Below are 21413 nucleotides of genomic sequence, written 5' to 3'. Positions count from 1 at the left end.
AGGGTGGACAAAGAACCTTTAAGTTTTAGGAGGAGGTTTTAAATTAGTAAAGATAAGGGCATACCTTTTAATCATATATTTGAAAAGTGTGATTTATGGGCTTAAAAGATACACAAACTTTTAAGTTTGAAGTTTTGGCATTAGTTCCTAGTACTATGGTTCTTAAATGTGGCCCAATTGCCGAGATGTGTGAAAAAGGCCATATGTTTTGGTCACATTTGTAGGTTGGTGTTGACAATTGGATGATATGGCGACCACCATGGATGGTTAGGCTGGTGGGTAGCTAGTGGTGCAACCCTCCCTGGGTGGCCACTACAACCCATCCTTAGGGGGCATAACTAGAATGGTTGAGAACAGGATATGGCCACACTACTCCCTTTAGTGTCTATCCTCTTTCCTCGTGATCATACAAAGGCATGAAGAGACCAAGTGAAAGGTTTGGTTCATATGTTCCAAATTCTTCTAAAAGTACAAATGGATCGCTACCAAACCTTCCCTCCAATGATATCTTTTAGGTTGTCTACACTTAAGATCCATTCCTCTCCCGGAGCATTTTGAAATTGTATATTTTTCTGTATATAACCTTTTTCTAAGATCTTAAAAATATTTATTGAGGGCCTCACCTCTCTTCATGTGATCATTCAATGGTTGGGCCTTTGAGGTTCCGGTTAGTGGCCATCTCCACCATTGCGTGACCAGACGCATAGATGATGCCCCCCCCACCCAAGCGAAGGAGAACCAATTACTAAATACCCATTGGCCACTATGACAGGAGCGGTGTTGTAGTGCCACGTCAGGAGCAGTGTTGTAGTGCCACGTGAGCTCATTGGCCAGTATGACAAGAACGGTGTTGTATTTCCATGTCAGCTCCTCCTGTCCGCCATAGATTCACTTTCCTTCTCTCGCGCCCTGAGTTTTCTCTCGCCCACGTGATGAAAAGCCTCTCGGGTCTGTCCTCCAATCCCGGCGCGAGCCACCCCCCCCCCCCCCGCCGGCCGCACCCGCGCTCCCCCTCCCCTCTCTCTCTCTGTGCGTGTGTCTGTGTCTGTGTCTCACCATTGCTACAGCTTCCCTGCTAGCGTCTCGAAGTGAATAAGAAGCTTCCAGCTTGTGCTTCAGCTTCGTCCAATCTGGTGCTGCCACTCAGCGCCCCCCATTTACACATCAATTCGTGAGACATATGAGTACCCCAGCGGCTTCTTGGGTGAAATGCAATGGGATCTCCGCATTGCAGAGCAAAGACACCCCTCCTTGGACATGGCTACTCTTGTTGCAGTTTACACAGGGGCTTTATGCAACAGGCAGATGAACAGCCACTTCCCTGAATCCATCTGATCTGGTTCCTTAGAGGGGACATGGCACTATTCACAGCAGAAAATTCCTATCCAGTTCAAGAGCCTCTTCGTCGTATCACGGTCTAGTCTTTCATTTCTCCTTTGTGATGGCATTCGACATGGATTGATGCAACTGAAATGCGCTTTCTGTACCGAAAAACTTGACCGATGGCACAGGTGAGGGTTGAAAAATCCACTTGTGTGCAGTAACAGGAGAGAGAAGGTTTGTGTAAACTTCAACTGTTGTCCACTCCATGCCATCCACTGGCATCCTGCCCAATTAAAGTATATCTGTGGGCCGGATGAAGTCAAGTCAAGAAGGAAGATTGGAGGCCATTGCTGTGGAGAGCAGTCGAGGGGCTGAGGCAGGAGCTCTTTTCCCTCGGGTGCACGTCAATGAAACGAAAACTTCAGGAGTAAGGGGCCCCCCTCGCAACAAGATGGCTCTGTTTGAGCAGTTGACAATACCACCTCACCGGTTCAAACCCGTTTTGAGCTCAAAGTTACCTTGTGAAACTCCTTGTTCCACAGCTCAGGTGTGCACCTTACTTTGCAAATGTGACTTTTATATGCTGCTATGTTGATTGTGGCTGACCTGAGCTGTGCACCTCACTTTGCAAATGCTACTTCTGTATGCTGCTAGGTTGATTGTGGGTGACATCTCTGTTTACATAAGTTTTGCTCACTTAAAATATTTGTTTCTTTTTTTGTGTTTGGGAGTCGGTTTTGTTAATAGACGTGTGTTTTCTTCTTTGTGTTTGGGAGTCACTTATGTTAATAGACATGCATTTTTTGATGAATCACTTGCACCTGCTCGAATATGAACATTATTGGATTCTATTGGTAAGTGTTTTAGGAAGCAGGTCATGTATGAGGCTGCTATTCATGGCTCCCCTACTTGGGGATCAAAGGTCTTTCCCCCTTGCAAGTGGTCTAGTATGACAAAAGTGCTTTTTGTGGATAGCCTCATTGTAAGAAGCATGCAAAGGTTCAAGTATGTAAGGTTTCTTCAGCTAATATTTAGGTTAATTGGCCCTAAATATTGGAGACCATGCTCACAGTTTCAAAGATTGATATCGGAGAGTGCAGGCTTGCTTGGAGGAGGTGATTGGTTATGACTATGGATTTTAATAGGTGACTGTTTTGATTGGAGAGCTCTCTCCTAGAGTGCTTTGGAGCAGAGAGGAGAGTGAGCATTCCATGGTTGGTGTCTAGGGTGATGGGATCCTTGCTCTCTTTGCCCCTTTTTTTGAGTAGAGGGCCAAACTCTTAGCACAGCTAACTTTGCCTAAGGCACAAGGTCATTGATCAATAGACTCATGCTGTCATCCTTGACATGTAAATATGATTTTCTAGGACATCTTTACTTTTTTTGAGGAACAGAGTTCATATATATGCTAGTCCTTCTCTTGGACAATTATGAGAGTCCATAAGGACTAGAGGGGACCATAGCTTGTCTAGGATTCTTGTAGTAGTAGACAATGGGGTGCTACCCTCATATCATTCAGCTAGTGCAAAAGTGACCATTATTGCTGTAAAAGGAGTTCTGATTGGAAAGCTAAATTGACAAGTGTCATGAGGGCCTTGGATGTCCATGGCTAAGAAGAAGTCCTTAAAGACCAACTATTGGGGGGGGGACTGCTTTTCAATGGTTGAAGTGCCTTCTAGATTTACTTGAATACTTTATTCATGGTGGAAGAGAATGGTAGGTTGATCTTGGATAGAGAGCATCAAGGACAATCTTACCAAGGAGTGCCTTGGAAGAGGATTAGAGTGGTTCATGTGAGAGGAAAATTTTTGATGGTTGATCTTGATATCATTTGGCAAGAATTACATGAATGCCTTGTGGATTTGGGAGAGAGCCTTGATTGGGATCTAGGTGATTGGCAATGTCCGGCCTCCTTGATATTTGCAATCACTAGTGAACTTCTTCTTGTACATAGCCAAGTGATCTTGATGTGTGGTGATGACCTTGGACTTTGAAGGCCTACTAGGAGCATGAGACCATCTTCATCATTACAGATGGGTCTTCTAGCTTGGCAAGATTGGAGGCACTCTTGGAAGAAAAGTTATGTCATCTTGTTTAATGGTTTGGGAGATTATTAAGGCATCATAAGGTGGCACATTTGGAAGGCTCAATGTTAGCTTTGGGAGACTATCATGGTCTCACAAGATGGTGCATTTGGAGGGCCCAAAGTTGGCTGATTTTGTGTGGAGATCACAGGTTGATGTTGACCACTCTTGTTGTGCCATTGTGTTCTATCATACACACCTGCACGCATTCATTAGTAGGAACTTAGATGACACTTTTCTAGATACAAGGATAAGATAGTGGGAAATAGCCATATAAATCCAACCTATGTACAACATGGCACAAGCGATACAAACATATTCAAGAAACATAGAAATGTGGACAAAAGCTCACCTCCTAGCCATAGAGCCAATATGTGTTCACCCTTCAGCTTGGGGTCAACAAAATATCTGCCCAACATCCCATTGCAAGCGTTTTTAACCCATACCATCAGCCTGTACCATCCTAGTGTGTTGATGAGATTGCCAAGGGGGACCTAGAGTCCAAGTTTGGTGATCACATGAGGTGTTGTGTAAGTGAGTCCTTTCATAGGACTCCTCAGTTATAGCATCAAGGCATGTTCTCACCTAGTTACTAAATGACCCATGGTTAGTGGCCAATGCTATGGGTGCTCAACTTGAATATCCCAAGCTGCAACAATTCCTCCCTCATGAATGAAGTGTCCTCATATCCTTAAGGATAGAAGTGACTTCTGTGTGAGCAAATTGACTCCAATGTTGCCTTCACCTCCATTATGTTCTTATGCTTGACTAAGTATTTTGAATAAACATGTAGGCTATCTCATGGGCTCTGCATTGATGCCCTTGGTCCATCGGTTTGGGCTTCTCAGCCAGCCTAAACTGTCACTTATGATAGCTAGGACTCCTAGTACTAGCTCTGTTATGACAAGTAAGACATTTAGCCCTAGGGTTTTCTATAGAAGCCTTTTTTTGTATATTTTAGCACATCAATGTGTCCATTATTCATTGTGATTGGCTGATCACTGTACTTCCATTCCATGGTTTGTCTCTTGCTAGCAGGAGGCATGCCCATCTGCTCTACTATGAGTCTTATTTGATGTTCAAATCCCATGTCAGCTTCATCAAGTGCAAGATATTTGACATTGGACGTGGCTATGGTCCCTCTTTGCAAAAGGTCCTTAAAATGTCCAGGAGGGCCACAAGGATGTCAACCCCCCTTTCAATATCCCTAAGCTTAGTTTCACCTTTGCAGCTTCCCAATAGTGATTTTTCCCTGAAGTGCACTGCCCGTTTTCTGCACCATAACTGCCCTATAGGCTGTAGGCCAACTTCATCGACCTCTAAACTACCCACCTTGACATTGTCCTCATGATTCTCCACCCTCGGCTAGCCAAAGTTTGGGGCTTTTACTTGGAATCCTCTTTTTCGGCCTCCACACGTTGATGATATCATCTCTGGGCCTTTTATTGCTGATTTAAGGTGATATTGAAGAAAAATCACCGCATTTGGAGATATTTATTTGGCATTTCTCATTGACACCTGCTGTTATGTATTATCTTTGGGGATGATTCCAGCATTGAATCACTAGATTCAACTTCTCTTTTTTTGCTGATAACACTAGGTAAAAATATATACATTTGAACTTCTGTTCTTGACATACTTTCTCTCTCCTCACTGCTCTATCAATGAAGAGAGTTGTTATTTCCCACATCTGATCGTGCAAGACAACAATGCAAGCTTAGTATCAACTTGCTTCACTCTATCAGGTGCACAATGAAGCATGTATTGCTTATCTTCAAAAGCAACTAAAAGATCTTCCCATGGACGGAAGAGGTACCCTAGATTCTCATTTAATTAGCATTAAAGATCTTCAAGAGCAGTTAGTTAACATTGACGAAGTGGTTCTTGATAATCAGCTTGTGACTGTTACTCTTATTGGATTGTCTGAGTCTTATCAAGGCTTTGCGACTACCCTAAGGTGGTTGTGGTGATGAGGAACCAAGTCACTTATACCCTCCATAGGGTCCTCCTCTGAGGCAATGTGCTTACAACAGTCAATGATGTCCTGCCCTGGCTTTTTGCACAAGTTGCATCTCTTTGCATTGTTAGAAGTAAATTTTTGGGAGTTGGTTGAAGATGAACCAACAATGGAAGAGGTCGATTGAGGCAGTATCTGAGAAAGAAGTGTTATGACCAGCATGTGTGGCTGCTAGTTTTGGGCCAGCATACTTGGATTTGCTGTGAGATTTCCTTCTCTGCAATGTCAAGTGAAAAAGGCCTGATCAATGCCATGGTAGTATTGCAATTAAGACTACTTTGCTCTCCTACTTGCTATCACCAATGAGACCATTAACTTTTCTGAACTCACAAATTATACTTTCTTCATTTAGTGTTAGTATAACCCCTTTGTTTATGATGAATGTCTTTCTATCTCTGATGGTGTTTCTACTTGGGTACTTTGATAGTGATAGTGGTGCTTCTAAGTACATCCCTTCCTGCAGAGAATGATGCACATCTATTTCTTATGTACCTAAGGGGGCACAATTATGTGTGCCAAAAATGCCTCATGTCATCAAAGACATTTCCATGTGCAGGTGGTTACAAATTTTGGCAATCCTATGATGTCCCATGATGTTCTCTAAGTGCCAAGCATTAAGAAGAATCTTATATCTATCTCAGCCATTTCTACCTCCAGCTTTTGAGTTGTCTTCAATAGCCCTTGATGTGCCTTGTACGATGATAGTAGTCTTCTTCCATTGTAATGAACGGTACTCTAAGTTAAGGCCTTCATAGGCTTCACTCTTATGATTAGCAACTTGTTGAAAATTACACTGATCATACTCTTTCAGCAAGTGATTCTCTTATGGCACATGTGAAGGTATGCTAGGGTTTGCATTGAGAAAACATAGAATGTACAAACATGACTAACACAAAATAATTCAGACAAAAATACAAAAATGCAAAATCAAGAAGAAGATAACTCGGAAGAAAGCAAGTGAATGCTGTAAATGAATGAATGTTTGTACAAAGTGCTTAAAGTAGAGCTATCCAAGGGCCGATGGCTCTTGTAGGAGTGGGATGAGGGAGAAGTTGGAGTGTGATGTCCACTAGAGACGGACCCCGAGTGCTGTAACGACCAATCGAAGCTGTAGGAGTGCACAAACAGTGAAAACACAGCTTGTAGGAGTGTGTTGGAGTAGACTGTGAAGTAAGTGTATGACAGCATTCCAGCTGATCAGGCTGGAAATGCAGCAGCCTGCCAAGGCTGAATGGGCAATGCGGCAGCTGGGAACAGCCAGTCAAGAGATGGGATAGTTGAGGAAGCTGTCCAACATGTGGAGTCTGATCAGCACAGACAGCAAAAACACAGGCTGATCAGGTTGTGAACAAGGGGTGTTGACATCAGCTAACAGGAGAAAAATGCAGCAGGGAGGTGCCTTAAGTAGGTTGGGCAACAGCTGAAGATGAAGGTGGCAAGGGCTGGAGAGGGTGGCAACAGTTGGTGATGGGGTGGGCTGGAACTGAATGAACTGGGATGCCAAGAAACCAAGCACACCATCTATTTATAGATGAGAAACCGACCAGATTGTGGGAGTTTGCTTATGGAACACACAAACTCTTTTTAGCATTAAAGTTTGAGTTTTGGGGCTGTTTAAATGATCTAATGAAGGCTTAATGTGATGGTTATTTTCCATAGGGAGTTCAAAGGGCCACCCTAGAGAGGCCAAGGCATCATACAAAGGGTGCTTGTCAGCTGCCTAGTGGCCTACTAAGACGTGCAAAGGTGATGTAAAACCATTTTGAACCTTTTTAAAAAAATTTTGGTGAATGAATTTGTTCCCAAAGGGAATAAGGGATGGTTGGCTCACAAATTACAAAATAGAAAGTATGTTCACAGCCACTCGAAAGGGTGTTGATGATGAAGGAAAAGGGTGTAGAGGTATGTACTGTTGGTGGAGACTGATTGGGATCCAAAGACGACAATGTGCTGAAGGGTGCTTTCCACAGAGAGATGCCTAGATGAATACTACATGATGAGAATGCACATACAATTGTTAGTGATGTACATTTCATGGGTGTTAAGCCATTTATTAGTGTAGCAACATGGAACTTGACAAAATGGACCCTTGGAATGCTGAAATGCTGTTTGGAAATGCGCAGGAATGGGAAAGGTGTTCTCAGTATGTTCCCAACAATGTTCCAACCTTGGAACATTTTCGAGCCAAGGAACATTGCTAGGAATGTGGCATTCTTGGCAGTGTTGCATGTTGCGTCTTCATTTTTTTCTTGTCTAAGCACATTCATCTCCACCTTTGCCTCCCATTCTGCCTACTGCAGTTTGCTTTCCTTGCCATCCTATCTCTCTCTCTCTCTCTCGTCCCCCCCCACCAAGAAAAAAAAAAACCAAGATTTGAAATAGTCAATGGTTGTTGTGTCGACTGGTATTAATATATCATGCACCGGTAATTTTGTTTTTAGTAGTGCACTATGATGTTTAAAGTATGGTTTTAGAGTGACTTTGAATACTTGTGAAGTTATTTATTATAGAATATGAAAAAATCTTATATTTACTGATTTTTAAATTCTTGTTCCTGAAGTGGAATGTCGCCATTTCAATCCCGTTCCCCATTTTTGTTACCACTCCCTGTTACGTGTTCCGTGTGTGAAGAAAACTACTAGGGTTTGCACTGAGGACACACAGGGTGTACGACCACGACAGAAACACAAAGAGATAGACGTAGACATAAAGACCAAAACTCAAACCCTAAACGCAAAACTCAAAACTCAAACACAGAAAGTGAAACACAAACAGAGGAAGGGAGAGAGAGAACACAACTCTGAAGTGAATGAATGCTGTAAATGAATGCAAGAGTGTACAGTGTGCTCAAGGGCAGAGCAATGTCGGAGAGTGACGTCCACCTAAGACGGATCCCAAGCTTGTGACCACTAGTCGGAGTGTCTGAGGAGGTAGATGCTGTAAACGGCAAGTGGCAGCAAATGCTGATCAGCAAACGCAAATAGTAGGAGTGTGTGTGATGGCTAGTGGTTGTCCCAGACAGTAAACGCAGATTTGAAATTGCCACAGGATGATGAACAACTGACGCCTAGCCTGCACATGTGCAAATGCAGGTTGAAACAGTGTCTGATGTGGCTGGCGATGATTGGATGATGAGATCGCAGTAGATGATGATGTCGCCAGCAGCTGATGTCAGCATGGATGAAGGCGCTAGCAGCAGGAGTAAACATGGATGGAGTGGCAGCAATCATGAGGGCTGGATAGCCACGTGGGAGGAGGTTGATGGCTAAAATCTGCACGTGGAGTGAGAAACCTGCACAGACGGAATGAGGCTGAATGGGGGCAGCTTGTCTGTTTATAGATGTGGAAGGGTGCCCAAAAAATTAGGGTTTGTGGGAGGCCACTGAAACTCTCTTGGACTGCTTCCCTTTTTAGGATTTTTCATTAATTAAGTGTGCTCTGGGGCTGTTTAAGAATGCTAATCAGCTGAAAAGCGTGTTCTAGCTCAACACCCCCTCTCAGGTCCAAAACTGAGCCGAAAGGTTAGGCCAGCCATTGTGATGTTTATTGACCCCAAGGCATCCCACCCTAAAGCAGCTTAGGCATCGGACAAAGGGTACACATCGGCTGCCCAGTGGCCTACCAAGACTACAGAGGCGATGGTTATCTTACCAAGGGAATCCAAGTATTTATCCTAGAGAGGACAGGGCATCGAACAAAGGGTGCATGTCGGCTGCCCAGTGGCCTACCAAGCCCTACAAAGGCAGATGGAACCACATGGAACTTTTTTAAAAAAATGAATAAGTGAGGTAAATTTTATGGGATGCGGCAGATTGAGTAATAGTGACCCAGAAGACGGGAGTAAGTAGGGTACACCCAGCACATCACAAAACAAAACAAGCTAACCCATCCACTTGAGGGTGTTGATGACGAGGGAAAAAACAGGTGATGAGGTATCCATATGATAAAGAAGGATGGTGGTGTGGTAACAACAACCGCCGGTGGAAACAGCTTAGGATTTGCTCAAGTGGTGGTCTGCACAATGAGATGCAAAGTATGCTACATGCTGAAGAATGCTCATGTAGCAGGTGTCACTTCGACAGTGTCCCTCATGGGAAAATTGTTCACTTGCCTAAGCGCCCTAGTACAAAGATGTTGAAATCATGCAATGCAAAGGGTAAGGTACAATAGGGGGAAGAAACCGATGTTGAAGACAAAGTGCTGAAGCTTGTAGAATACCAAGAAGGGTAGGAACCCCCTCTCAACCTGGATGTAGATGCGGAAGAAGGAAGAGGAGCTTGATGTTGGTCTTCATATGGTGCCGAGAACCATAAGGAATGAAAGAAGATGAAGTGGATGAAGCACCCCACTAGAAGAGCAAGATAGAAGTCACTGCCATGATAGCATTGAGAGAGATGTTGCATGATCCGCCTCGGGAGGAGAAACCGCCACACTGGAAGAAGAGCAAGCACTCCGAGGATGATGAAACCATGAAAGAAATGGTGTGCATCCCCACGTCTCTAGTCTAGGTAGGATCAAAGCAATCTGCAAGTTAGCCCTACATGAAAGACAAAACCTTACAAAAGAGATGAGAATTTGCAAACACAGAGGTTAATGTTGAGATGCTTCAAAGCAAAATATAACAGAAAGAAAATCTAACGCAAAATAAATGCAATGAATGTGTATGTGTGTGAGTAAATGTAACGGAAGACAAAAGAATGGAAAAGCTAAGGACAATGACTCCTATGGGCTCGACTCTAAGAGTGCGAAAAATGAATGCTAGATTGACCCAGGATATCCGAAAGGACCTAGAGACATGCTAGTCTAAGAAGGTGGCCACCGTCGCGTATGTCTAGTAGCAGGGCTTTGCCAAGGGAACGCTTGATGAGGTGGGGAGGAAGGTGAGATAGATGCATGAAGTGCAATGGGATCGGAACTTGTAGACTAATCAGCTAGTCCCTTAGGGGTAGTGAAAGAGATGGGCTCCTAAGGTTGTACTCGAGCCACATGTCTAGCAACAACGGGTGTTGAAGGAGCAGAAGAAGCAAGAGTGGAAGGCGTAGCCCCACTGGATTGTGCAGTCGCAGTGGTTTGCTGAGGCTTTTTAGGTGGAAGACCTTGGGGCTTGGAGCGACACTCCTCTTCCACATGGCCTGCTCTCTGGCAGTGTGTGCAAAACCGGTTTTTCTCAGGGAGTTGTTGCCAGATAGGTCTAGATTCTTTGGTTCCATTTGAGAAAGAGGAGTCACCCTTTGATTGGCTTTCCTTCGCATCTTGCGAGTTCTTGCCACTTGTGGTTTTCCCTCCTGAAGAAGAGGCAACCAACCCCCTTTGCTTTGAATAAGGTTGTGATGAGGATTTCTTGCGGACTTGATCATGTAGTCTCGCGTAAGGCAAGAATTGACACTCGAACTTGTAGAAGGTTGGCAATCTAGATTGGGAGATGATGTGTTGAATGAAATTGAAGTACTTTTCAGGCAACTTATTCAAAAAGAATGTAACTTGATCGTCATCTAACTTTGGAGAGCCAGTAGTGGCGAACTTGGTAAGTAATCGCTGATAGTCAGTCAGCTTGACTTTCAGATCATCCCGTTCCTTAATAGAGAACTCTTGAAGCTCAAAGTCGAGATTGATGCACCGAGTATGATCACTAGCCGCATAGCGGTCGAGAAGGTGACTCCAACGCTTTGACACGAGCGGGAAGTGTTGCAACTAAGAGTGAAACTCAGGAAGCAATCCCTGCATTAGCTTAACATTGGCTGTGGCATTGTGGGCTCTCCATTGACGGATGTAGTCAAGGTGAGCTAGTCGAGGGTCCGGCATAGGCTCTAGACCGATGATGAGGTGCCAAAGACCTTGAGACTCAAGCACTTGTTGCATGAAATTAGACCAAGTGGTGAAATTTGACCCGTTAAAACATGTCTTATCTGTGAAGCCATTCTTGGCCGTTGCAACAGGAGTGATAGTGCTCAGAGATGGATAGTGTGAAAAAGTGTAGTGTGGGTAGGATGGGGGAGTGGAGTACACTTGGGAAGGGGCCCCAGAGTGCCCACCAGGCATGCGGGTAGTGTGCAAAGTGGATCCATAGGTAGGGATGGGCTGACTAGGCATGGGCATGGTAGCCATGAGGAACCCAAGGAGGTGGAATGGGAACACAGGGAGTAGAAGATGGGAATCCTTGCGCAGGTGTAACCCAAGGAGAGTGTGAAGACGCACCATAAGCTGAGGATGGAAACCCTTGCGTTTGAGTGGTCATGTGAGATGTGAAGCTGAGGATAGTGAGGTGGATGCCCATCACAGTTGACCCAGGAGTTATGGGTATGCTCATTTGCTGAAAGGTGAGAGGCACTGTGTTAAAGGGTGGCATTCCCCCTAACGAAGTACCATGGTGCAAAGAGGTTGAGAATGGGGTGGGGAAGGAAAAGATGCTAGGAGCGGAGACGGAAGATCCAACCCCTAGGGTGTGTGATGTAGATGTGGAGTGTAATCCAAGGTTTTGGAAAGATGATGAGAGTTAATCAAGGTGTGATATAGAAGAGGGTGGGATGGGAGGGAAGTGAGAAGTTTGTGTGACATGCTCAAACGAAACAGAAGCTGTAGATGTACTTGAATTCTGTCTGCTTTGTGAGCCCCCTTTATTGAAGTTCACATACGCAAAGCCATCCGGATCTTGTACCTCAAAAGAAGAAATAGGCGAGGGTTTTGATTCATGCAACACAAAAGAATTGTACAAACCTGACATTGGACGTGATTGAGATGATGAAGATGGATCGCCAGACGTTCCGAAGGCCGTATATCCTCCATGATTAGAGAGGTGGCCAGCCTCACCAACCGGTTCGAATGTGGTACCAAAACTAGTAGGAGGGGTGTAAACAGCACCGTACTTGTTGCGATAGTACTCCTCAAAGTCCTTCTTTGTCATGTTAGTGAAATCTGAAATGGGAGTAGAAGAAGAAGGTGAAAGTGGAGTGTCGTCCTCCTCATCAAGTCCATAATGCCGTCTCAGGGCCTCCAATGATGGAGAAGCTTGATAGGACATCATAGGAATTGGAGAAGAAGGTGTCTGGGATATTGTGATTCGGTTATGAGTCGTATTGTGTGCCTCGCACAAAGACTAGCTCTCCACAATATCCATAGGATACTCTTTACAAGAGCACCGGCTCTGATACCATGTGAAGAAAACTCCTAGGGTTTGCACTGAGGACACAGAGTGTATGACCATGACAGAAACACAAAGAGACAGACGTAGACATAGAGAGCAAAACTCAAACCCTAAACGCAAAACTCAAAACTCAAACACAGAAACTGAAACACAAACAGAAGAAGGGAGATCGAACACAACTTTGAAGTGAATGAATGCTGTAAATGAATGTAAGAGTGTACAATGTGCTTAAGGGCAGAGCAATGTCGGAGAGTGACGTCCACCGGAGACGGATCCCAAGTTTGTGACCACTAGTCGGAGTGTTTGAGGAGGTAGATGCTGTAAACGCAAGTAATAGCAGATGCCGATCAGCAAACCGCAAACAGTAGGAGTGTGTGTGATTGCTGGCAGCTGTCCCAGATAGCAAACACATTTGAAATTGCCACAAGATGATGAACAGCTGACGCCTAGGCTGCACAGGAGCAAACGCAGGCTGAAATAGTGTCTGATGTGGCTGGCGATGACTGGATGATGAGATCGCAGTAGATGATGATGTCGCCAGAAGCTGACGTCAGCATGGATGAAGGCGCCAGCAGCAGGAGCTAACACGGATGGAGTGGCAGTAGTCATGAGGGCTGGACAGCCACATGGGAGGAGGCTGATGGCTGAAATCTGCATGTGGAGTGAGAAACCTTGCTCCTACTCCTTCTGTTACCTAGACACCTCAATGGCGCTCACTAGACATGTGGCATATGGACGTTCCCTCTCCACCTCCGCCTTTCAAGTCACCTGATGGTTTGGGTGATTGGTGTGCCAACCCCACTACATTAGATTTCTCACCACAAGCTCTTCTAGCTACTATTCCACAATCTCCTCATGCACCACCACTCAGAACTACTTCACCTCACCTCAAGTTTCATTGACAAAGACCTAATGGGCATGCGGATGGTGGCCACATTCTTAGGCTAGCACTTTCGAGGTCCCTTAGACTAAACTAGTATTACTTAGTACTCTTAGTTCATTAGGCTACTAAGTCGAGTCCATAGGCTAACCTATCATTTAAGCTACTTAGCCTCAAGTTTTCCATTTCTCTTTTGCCTGCAAACATTTATTTACTCAAATACTCATTCATTTTCATCTTAACTTTGTGTTGCTTTAGCACCAAAGCATCTCGATATGAAACACTAGTATACAAGTTCCAATCTTTTGATACTTACACGTTGGGTTTTATATTTAAGTTAAAAACTAAATAAAGGTTTGCTCTAGCTCTTACTCGGCTGAAGACATGGGTTGCTAGCCATTCCTTTGTGGTTTCATCTTCTTATGAGCCTTGTTCTTCTACCACCATGAAGGCTTTATCTCCTAAAGTGGATCTTCAAGCATCTCTTGATGCTACGTCAGCAAATGCTTCTCCCTTGCTCTTCCAACTAAGATGCTTATTCATACTTCTTCATGGTTCTCAGCACTACACAAAGGCGAATATCAAGCTTCTCCTTCGGCATTGGCATCCATGCTTGAAAGGGGTTTTCTACCCTTCATCAATATCTTCAAGTTTTCAGCATTATCTTCTTGTCTTTGACATCAACATCAAGGCCCTTTTGTACCTTCCCTTTGCATTGCATGATCATCATCATCTTTGTAAAAGGGTGCTTGGACAAGTGAATAGTTTTCCCACAAGGAACATTGTCCGAGTGGCACCTTGTTGCTATTAGAATAGGGGCAACAATGGAAGCAAGAGAAACTACTTTCATAGATTGCATAAACACAAAGGACAGTGAAGAACAGTGCAAAGAACATAGGAATTCAAACAATGAGCAAACAACAATGGAATTAATAACACAATATAAGAGATGTACCGTATAAACCACACATGCGAATGGCACGTGTGGTGACTAGTAGTACCTCCAGACTCCCTCTCTCCGAATGGATGTGATTTGATACTATAGGAATGGAGTGGAGTATAAATAGATACTAGGGAGAGCTAGCCCCAAAATGGACTATCCAACAACCCATAAGGCACCCAGAGCAAAGCCTAATAAAGTAGCCACCACATGGTGTTGAGCTAAAACACGCTTTTCAGCTCATGAGCATTCTTAAACAGCCCCAAAACACACTTAATTAACGAAAAACACTAAAAAGGGGAGCGGTCCAAGAGAGTTTCAGTGGCCTCCCAAAAACCCTAATTTTTGGGGCACCCTTCCACATCTATAAATAGATAGGCTGCCCCCATTCAGCCTCATTCCGTTTGCTTGTTGTGAAGATGATTTCGGTGGGAAACCTTGGGCCTTGGTACAACACTCTTGGTCCAAATAACCTGACATTGGTAGTGTGCAAAATGTGTTCTTTTTTGGAAGTTGTTGCCAGATGTTTAATTTCATTAGTTTTGTTTGAGAAAGGGGTATCGGCCTTATTAGGGGTGGCCTTCCCCTCTTGAGAGTCTTGCCACCTCTAGATTTCCCCTTTGAAAAAGAGAATACCATAGCCTCCTTTGTATATGAGAATGTGGGAGAGGCCTTATTGTAGACATCATGTAGCCTTTGATAATGCAAAAACTGACTTCCAACTTTAATAGAAGGTTGATAGTTGAAGTAATGAAATGACTTGCTGCATAAAATAGAAGTATTTAGAGAGCAACTTCTTAAAAACTAATGTAACTTATCATCATTTGACTTTGGCACACTCAGTGAGTAGCTGCCTATACTCGGCCAACTTGACTTTCAGGTCCCCTTCTTTAATGGAAAACTCTTGTAGCTCATGATTGAGGTTGATGCTTTGAGTTGGATCTCTCACCGCATGGTAGTTAATGAGATGATTCCAATGATTAGATGCTAGGGGAAAGTGCTTCTTAGGAAGTAACCCTTGCATTAACTCAATATTCACTGTGTTGAGAAACCCTTCACCCGTAGTTTGCGTTTTGCATTTTGCGTTTAGGGTTTGCAGCCCCAAAAAGGGCGCCATCCTAGACTGACTGTGCCTATTTATAGGCCACTCTCTCACTCATTCTTCACGACTAATTCATTTAGTCCGTCACCTCTTCTCTCCAACCTCTTCACTATCCTCACACCCCTTCAGGAGGACATTGCGGTTTGTGGTTTGTGGCTGTCATCATCATCTTCCTTGTGCTATGGCACCCTTGTTCCCTTGTATCACATTCATTCCATGATTCAGAACTTCATCCTTCCATTCATCAGAGTTTCTTCTCTCTTCTCTTCTCTTCTCCATGTTTGCCAAGTTCACTTTGTGTTCCTCCCCGCAAACCCTACTATCTCGCTGGTATGTCATCTTTTGACATGGTATCAGAGCTGGATCTGCTCACCTACCAGCGAAGATCCTCCACCCTAGTGAAGGCAAAGACCGGTGGTGGGCTCGGCATCCACTTCTCTTCTTCTTCCACTGCATCAAAATCTCATTTTTGCAGATTTCAGGTGTTTCAGCTTGCTGCCCTCACTCCGTTTGCGGAGGACATCTCAGCCGAAGCTGTCCATTGCTGTCTCCATTAGTTGGCGTTTGATTTCGAGCCCTCTTCACGTAGTTTGGAGCTGATTTCTGTCAGGTGACTGCTGTTTTTGTGCAGACTCGCTGCCGTACATCTTGCCATGTCATCATAGTCCTGCTGCCTGTGTTTTCGGTCTTTCTCTCTCTTGTAGGCTGTCTTGCCTATGTTTTTAGTCTTTCTCTCCTTTGTTGCCTGCGTTTTTAGTCTTTCTCTCTCCTCACTTGCGTTTTTCTACTGGTTGCAGACTCTTACTGCTGGCTTACGGATCTGCAGTCCGCTCCATGAGAGACAGTGATTGTTTGATACCGTCTCCTCATCAGTCTGCTCCTTTGAGAGACAGTGGCTGCTCGACTCCTTCCTCCTCTTCTCTTCTTGCCTTGGTCACTTGGTTAGCATGGAGCCACCTCCTGAGATCAAGTACGGGCATATTCTTATAGTTCTCGGCACCACACAAAGTCCGACATTCCTCCTATGCATTGCATGTTTTCATCATCTTTGTACTAGGGCACTTGGGCAAGTGAACAATTTTCCCACGAGGGACACTGTCCAAGTGGCACCTACTGCATGAGCATTCTTCAGCATGTAGCATTGCATCTCCACCTCACTCTTCTCTTGTTCCCCTTTCTGGGCCTGAGAGGGGGTGTTGAGAAACCCTTCACCCGCAGTTTGTGTTTCTGCGTTTTGCGTTTAGGGTTTGCAGCCCCAAAAAGGGGCGCCATCCTAGATTGACTGTGCGTATTTATAGGCCACTCTCTCACTCATTCTTTACGACTGATTCATTCAGTCCGTCACCTCCTCTCCAGCCTCTCCACTACCCTCACACTCCTTCAGGAGGACATTGCGGTTCGTGGTTCGTGGCTATCATCATCATCTTCCTTGTGCTATGGCACCCTCGTTCCCTTGTATCACATTCACTCCATGATTCAGAACTTCATCCTTCCATTCATTAGAGTTTCTTCTCTCTTCTCTTCTCCATGTTTGCCGAGTTCACTTTGTGTTTCTCCCCGCAAACCCTACTGTCTCGTTGGTACATCATCTTTGAGCCCTCCATCGATAGATATGGTTAGGATGGTCAAGTCAAGGGTTCGACATAGCCTCTAGAAAGCACTTGTTGCATTAGAGTTGACAAAGTCATGAAACTCAATTGGTTAAAATGAGTCTTATTAGTGCATGCATTCTTGGCTGTAGCAATTGGAGTATGCATGCTTAGTGGTGAGTAGGCTGGGGAATTGGAGGCCACTTGGGGATTGACCCCAAAGTGCCCACCATGCAGCCGAAATGTATGCACACACAAAGACATTTGCATTGACAACCCACATGACCACTATTTGGTTGGTGCTCACTCTTGCATCCCATTGTAGATGGCCCATTTATTAGGTGGATATGAAGAGTGTCTTCCTGAACGGTGAGATCAAAAGAAGGTTTATGTGGAGTGGCTTGAAGCAAGCCCTTTGAGGTTGGAATGAAAGAACAGATGCATTTTTTCTTTCATGGGATTCATCTGTAGCCTGTTGCTAATATCTATTTTGCATTCAGTTGATGCTCTTTTGTTCTTTATCATTTTTCACGTAGATCACTTGATTACTAGACGATCTCAACAGCCAAGCTGTGTTGCATACCTTTGAGATGTCGGACATATGTTAGTCACATTATTTCTTAGTAGTTGTCTATCACAACTTAAGTAACTAAAGTATTGTCAAAAGATCCTTTCTACTTGTTTGTGAGCAAATCGACCATGGACTCTTTGTTGTTCCTTCATGGGACAATGTTATAGGTGCCTTCACTTGGGCTTCACCCATCAACAGCATTGGGTATCTTTTGCACTGAGTTGGGATTGAACCTTTGTGATTTATTATTTCATTGGTTAGAGGGGGATCATGTTTTTGGCTGCTCATTTCTTTGCATATATTTTGTATGTGCCCCTTAGCGCTATTTAGATTCTTCTTTCCTGATGTGTTGCTGAGAGGGGGTGCTGAGTTTTTGGTTTCTAGCTCGATATCAGGCACCCGCTGCATTTGCACGACCCACCCTTGGGCATTTCAGTGCCACTTATGCCACATGTGCTGGTTGGTCATATTTCTGGTGCCCATAGGTGTAGGTCAGACATACTCATCAGTTGGGCCTATTGATGGCCTCCCCATTGTACATCATTCAACTCACTCATTCATTCTGCATGCATGGGGTCTTATCAGTCTTGGGTGTTTGTTCTCATCTCTGCCTTCATTGCATTCATGTCTTGTGCATCTGTTTCCATCAGTTGTAATGGTGCTAAAAGAATTTATATTTCTGTGTCTTTCATAGTACAAACTTGCTAGCTATAATGATGTTTATCCTCATGGCTCAGGAATAAATTTGATTCTGATCAATAGAAATGTGCAGACAGAGAATTTTGGGGTGGGTGTGGGACCGACAATCGGCTGCAAGTATTCTAAAGTGCACGGATCATCTGATTCAGGGTTCTCCAAAGGTGGTCTGAAGTCAGTTATCAAGAACACTGACTCTCCTCGGAAAGTTTTTCCAAAGGATGTGATTGGCCTAATTGGCCAACGCAAGTTTTGGGAGGTTCGCAATACAATTGTTCAGTGAGTGGCTTGCTTGACCATACAAGTCCCTGTCATTTTTGACATGTTATCTTTTGCATATCTTTTATAGTCGAGCTCATGTGTGCGCGTGCGTGCAGGTGGAAGGGGGTGTGTGGCTGTGTGTGTGTGTGTGTGTGTAAGGAGGTATGTCTGGTTTGTTTGTGCATGCGTTTGTTAAAAGACTCCTTTGATCTTGGATATCCTGCTAGAATTGTTTAGGCCTGTTTTACAACTCCTTTAGAGTAGTCGATGCCTTGTCCTAGATGTCTCAGCTTGAGTTTCCCTGTCAGTATAATATGACATTGCAAAAAGAAGTGTGTACCTTAAGCATGTGTGTAATCATCTAGGAATCACTCCAACCATCTTTCTTGATGCACAACTGTTCTGCACATACAAGAGCCTCCCTCGATATATGTTTGAGCATGTATATGCATGGGTGAGCACAAAATGTACATGTACACACGCATGTGCACGTGTGCATGAAATCCCCCCCCCCCCCCCCCGCCCCCCCAACACACACGCACACACACACACGTGAATGCACTTGATTTGCTTATGATTGTTCCGTTGCAGGTTACAGGGCATCTCTAACATCAAAAAGTTTTCACAAGCAAGGCAAATCAATCCACTTATGAGAGCCACTTCATTTTTGAAATAATTTTTTTTGTTATTTCACAAAGGTGGAGCCTAATCGTCCTGTGGTGGTGAATTACAACTGGAGCCCAACAACTACAATTATCTCATTGCAGCCTGGAGATTGGATCAATCAAAGATTTCTTCCAAGAATGAAGAGGGCTTCCACTGGTGGATTTTGACTTGCCTCACCTGCAAGTTTGCCTGTTGGAGAGCTGCATGCAACTCACATGCCGCTTTTTGATATTGGAGATGCGCCTGTAACATGCAAGTAACAAACTATGAGACGAAAAGTGTGCGCAATGGTGCACTCATGCATATGCTCACCAGGAAGCTCCTATACTTTTTGATATTGGAGATGCACCTGTAACATGCAAGTAAGAAACTATGAGACAAAAAGTGTGTGCAATGCTGCACACATGCATATGCTCACTGGGAAGCTCCTATATGTTCAGATATTTCTGGGTCAACTGTGAGAGGGAAATTATTCTTGGGATACGTGTGATGCATATTGAAAGCTTGCTGAATGTGAATTGGCTAGATGATTACAAGTCAAAGCTCTAATTGTAAGACTCTTTTGGTGAAGAGAAAATAGGTACATGCTCTAAGCATTCTCGACAATGATGTGCAGGCAGCAGAGAACAATTTCATCACAAGTATTTGAGCTTCACCGGTTGATCAAGGTGTGAACTTCAATCTGTTAAGTCTATTCCACTTCCTTGAGGTTCTTGACACTTAACACATGCATTGGCCTATTGGCAGGTTCAGCAACTGGTTGCCCAAATGCCAAGTTTGTTGGGTGACCAAGACATCCAGTGTCTCCATATGCCAAAAAATTCCTCCCTTCAAGAACATGCTGATGCTTCTAAAAGGCTACCTGACCAAATGTCAGTACAATCTGATAAGGAAATCCTCCATCCAGGTAGATTTACACAAGGGAACCTACCAGAGAAGTCAAGCAAAGGCAATCAGAGTCATGAAATGGTTCAGCCCTACTTTGAGCAGGTTCAACAGCCTGGTCCTTGTAGACCGTGGCCTTATGGTTCTAAAGTAATGACTTGGGGTTACCCATGCACTTTGCCTGCAAATGCATCAATTACTGGTACATCCCACCATCTAAAAAACAAATCAATGCCAGCAAATGCATCAACCTTAATGCCATATATGTTGCCTATGTATAAGAGCATGTGCAACAATGATCAAATTTGGCCTTCTCAACCTAACTCACTCATAGCCTGGCAAACAGCATTCAATGTCCCAATCGATGTTCGAAGTTCTACTGTACAACCCAAAGAAATATTACCTGATTCCATTGTTTATCACCCAAAGGCTGTACAATCCAAGCATGGTGGTGCTCAACCGGTCAAAGGGACATTACAGTACAAGCCTGGTGCTACTTCAAGACATCCCTCTGTTGACCTGAGGCAGTCATCATCCAGTGAAGCTAACACATCCATAAATGATCCTCAATGCGTGCCCCTGCCAGAAGTTGCTCAAGTTATGAACAGTAGAGCTCCAGCTTCACCATCACTGAGTTCTGGAAATCATGGACTGGAGAGTTCGAAGCATTGCGTGTTACAAAGAGCTCGGGTGAAGGAAGACGAAAGAAGTCGACATTGGGATGGTAGCAGACACATGAACAGAGATTCGGTCTATCTGGAAGGTCAAGAATCCAGGGATGATGAGGATGCCAGTGGCTTGTGCCAAAAGGGCAAAGGGGGAGGTAATGGCAATGATGCATTAGCACTTTTTCCTTTGGCACCTACATGCACTACCAGTGAGGATGCTGGTGAGCCTTCCATTTCTGGATATCAGCAAACTTCGAAAGTTATCAGAGCTGTACCTCGGCCAGCAATAGCTGCAGTGGAATCAGCTGCAGGAATCTTAAAATCTCTTCAGCAAGAAAGAAGACTGTAAACAATACCGGGCACTTCCACCATTATAATGGAATGAAACATGCCCTTCAATAGATTTATGTTTGTATAGCAAAGTGTCTCTTTAAATACAAAGATTCAAATTGTCATTTCTGCTTTATTTTCTCTTACTTATCCAGACAAAATTTGAATGTGGCTGTGATTAGAATGTTCACCAGACGCAACCCTATTTGAAGGTTAGTAGTGTAATTAGCAAAACAGGCATGAGTACATGACTGGAAGAC

The 21413-nt window shown here is 44.2% G+C and overlaps 1 protein-coding gene across 3 annotated transcripts; it reads left to right on the top strand.

Annotated features, from left to right (window-relative positions):
* The first annotated feature begins 885 nt into the window (after window positions 1-885).
* LOC148029720 (uncharacterized) lies at window positions 886-21271 on the top strand. 3 transcript variants are annotated; one of them, XM_087686037.1, is made up of 6 exons: window positions 886-1511; window positions 1621-1870; window positions 18420-18622; window positions 19887-19938; window positions 20018-20357; window positions 20502-21271. In XM_087686037.1, the coding sequence occupies exons 1-6, from the start codon at window positions 1462-1464 to the stop codon at window positions 21170-21172; spliced, it is 1566 nt and encodes a 521-aa protein (XP_087542163.1). In that variant the 5' UTR covers window positions 886-1461; the 3' UTR covers window positions 21173-21271. The 3 variants fall into 3 exon arrangements, with proteins under 3 accessions (XP_087542163.1, XP_087542161.1, XP_087542162.1); XM_087686035.1 differs by having other exon boundaries at window positions 890-1511; window positions 20018-21271; XM_087686036.1 differs by having other exon boundaries at window positions 890-1870; window positions 20018-21271.
* Window positions 21272-21413: the final 142 nt, after the last annotated feature.

The sequence above is a fragment of the Lygodium microphyllum genome, chromosome 10, assembly GCF_053477565.2.
Source record: "Lygodium microphyllum isolate KBCC chromosome 10, Lygodium_microphyllum_v1.1.10, whole genome shotgun sequence".
In the NCBI taxonomy this organism is placed as follows: Eukaryota; Viridiplantae; Streptophyta; class Polypodiopsida; order Schizaeales; family Lygodiaceae; genus Lygodium; species Lygodium microphyllum.
This window is presented reverse-complemented; position numbering and strand designations above follow the sequence as displayed.

What these genes read in the sequence shown, in the direction of transcription:
- LOC148029720 (XM_087686035.1), top strand. Translation starts at nt 1,462, where the DNA reads ATGCAACTGAAATGCGCTTTCTGTACCGAAAAACTTGACCGATGGCAC. An exon ending in CTCCTTGTTCCACAGCTCAG is followed by an intron (nt 1,871 to 18,419) that starts GTGTGCACCTTA and finishes AGAAATGTGCAG; the next exon opens with ACAGAGAATTTTGGGGTGGG. An exon ending in GTTCGCAATACAATTGTTCA is followed by an intron (nt 18,623 to 19,886) that starts GTGAGTGGCTTG and finishes AATGATGTGCAG; the next exon opens with GCAGCAGAGAACAATTTCAT.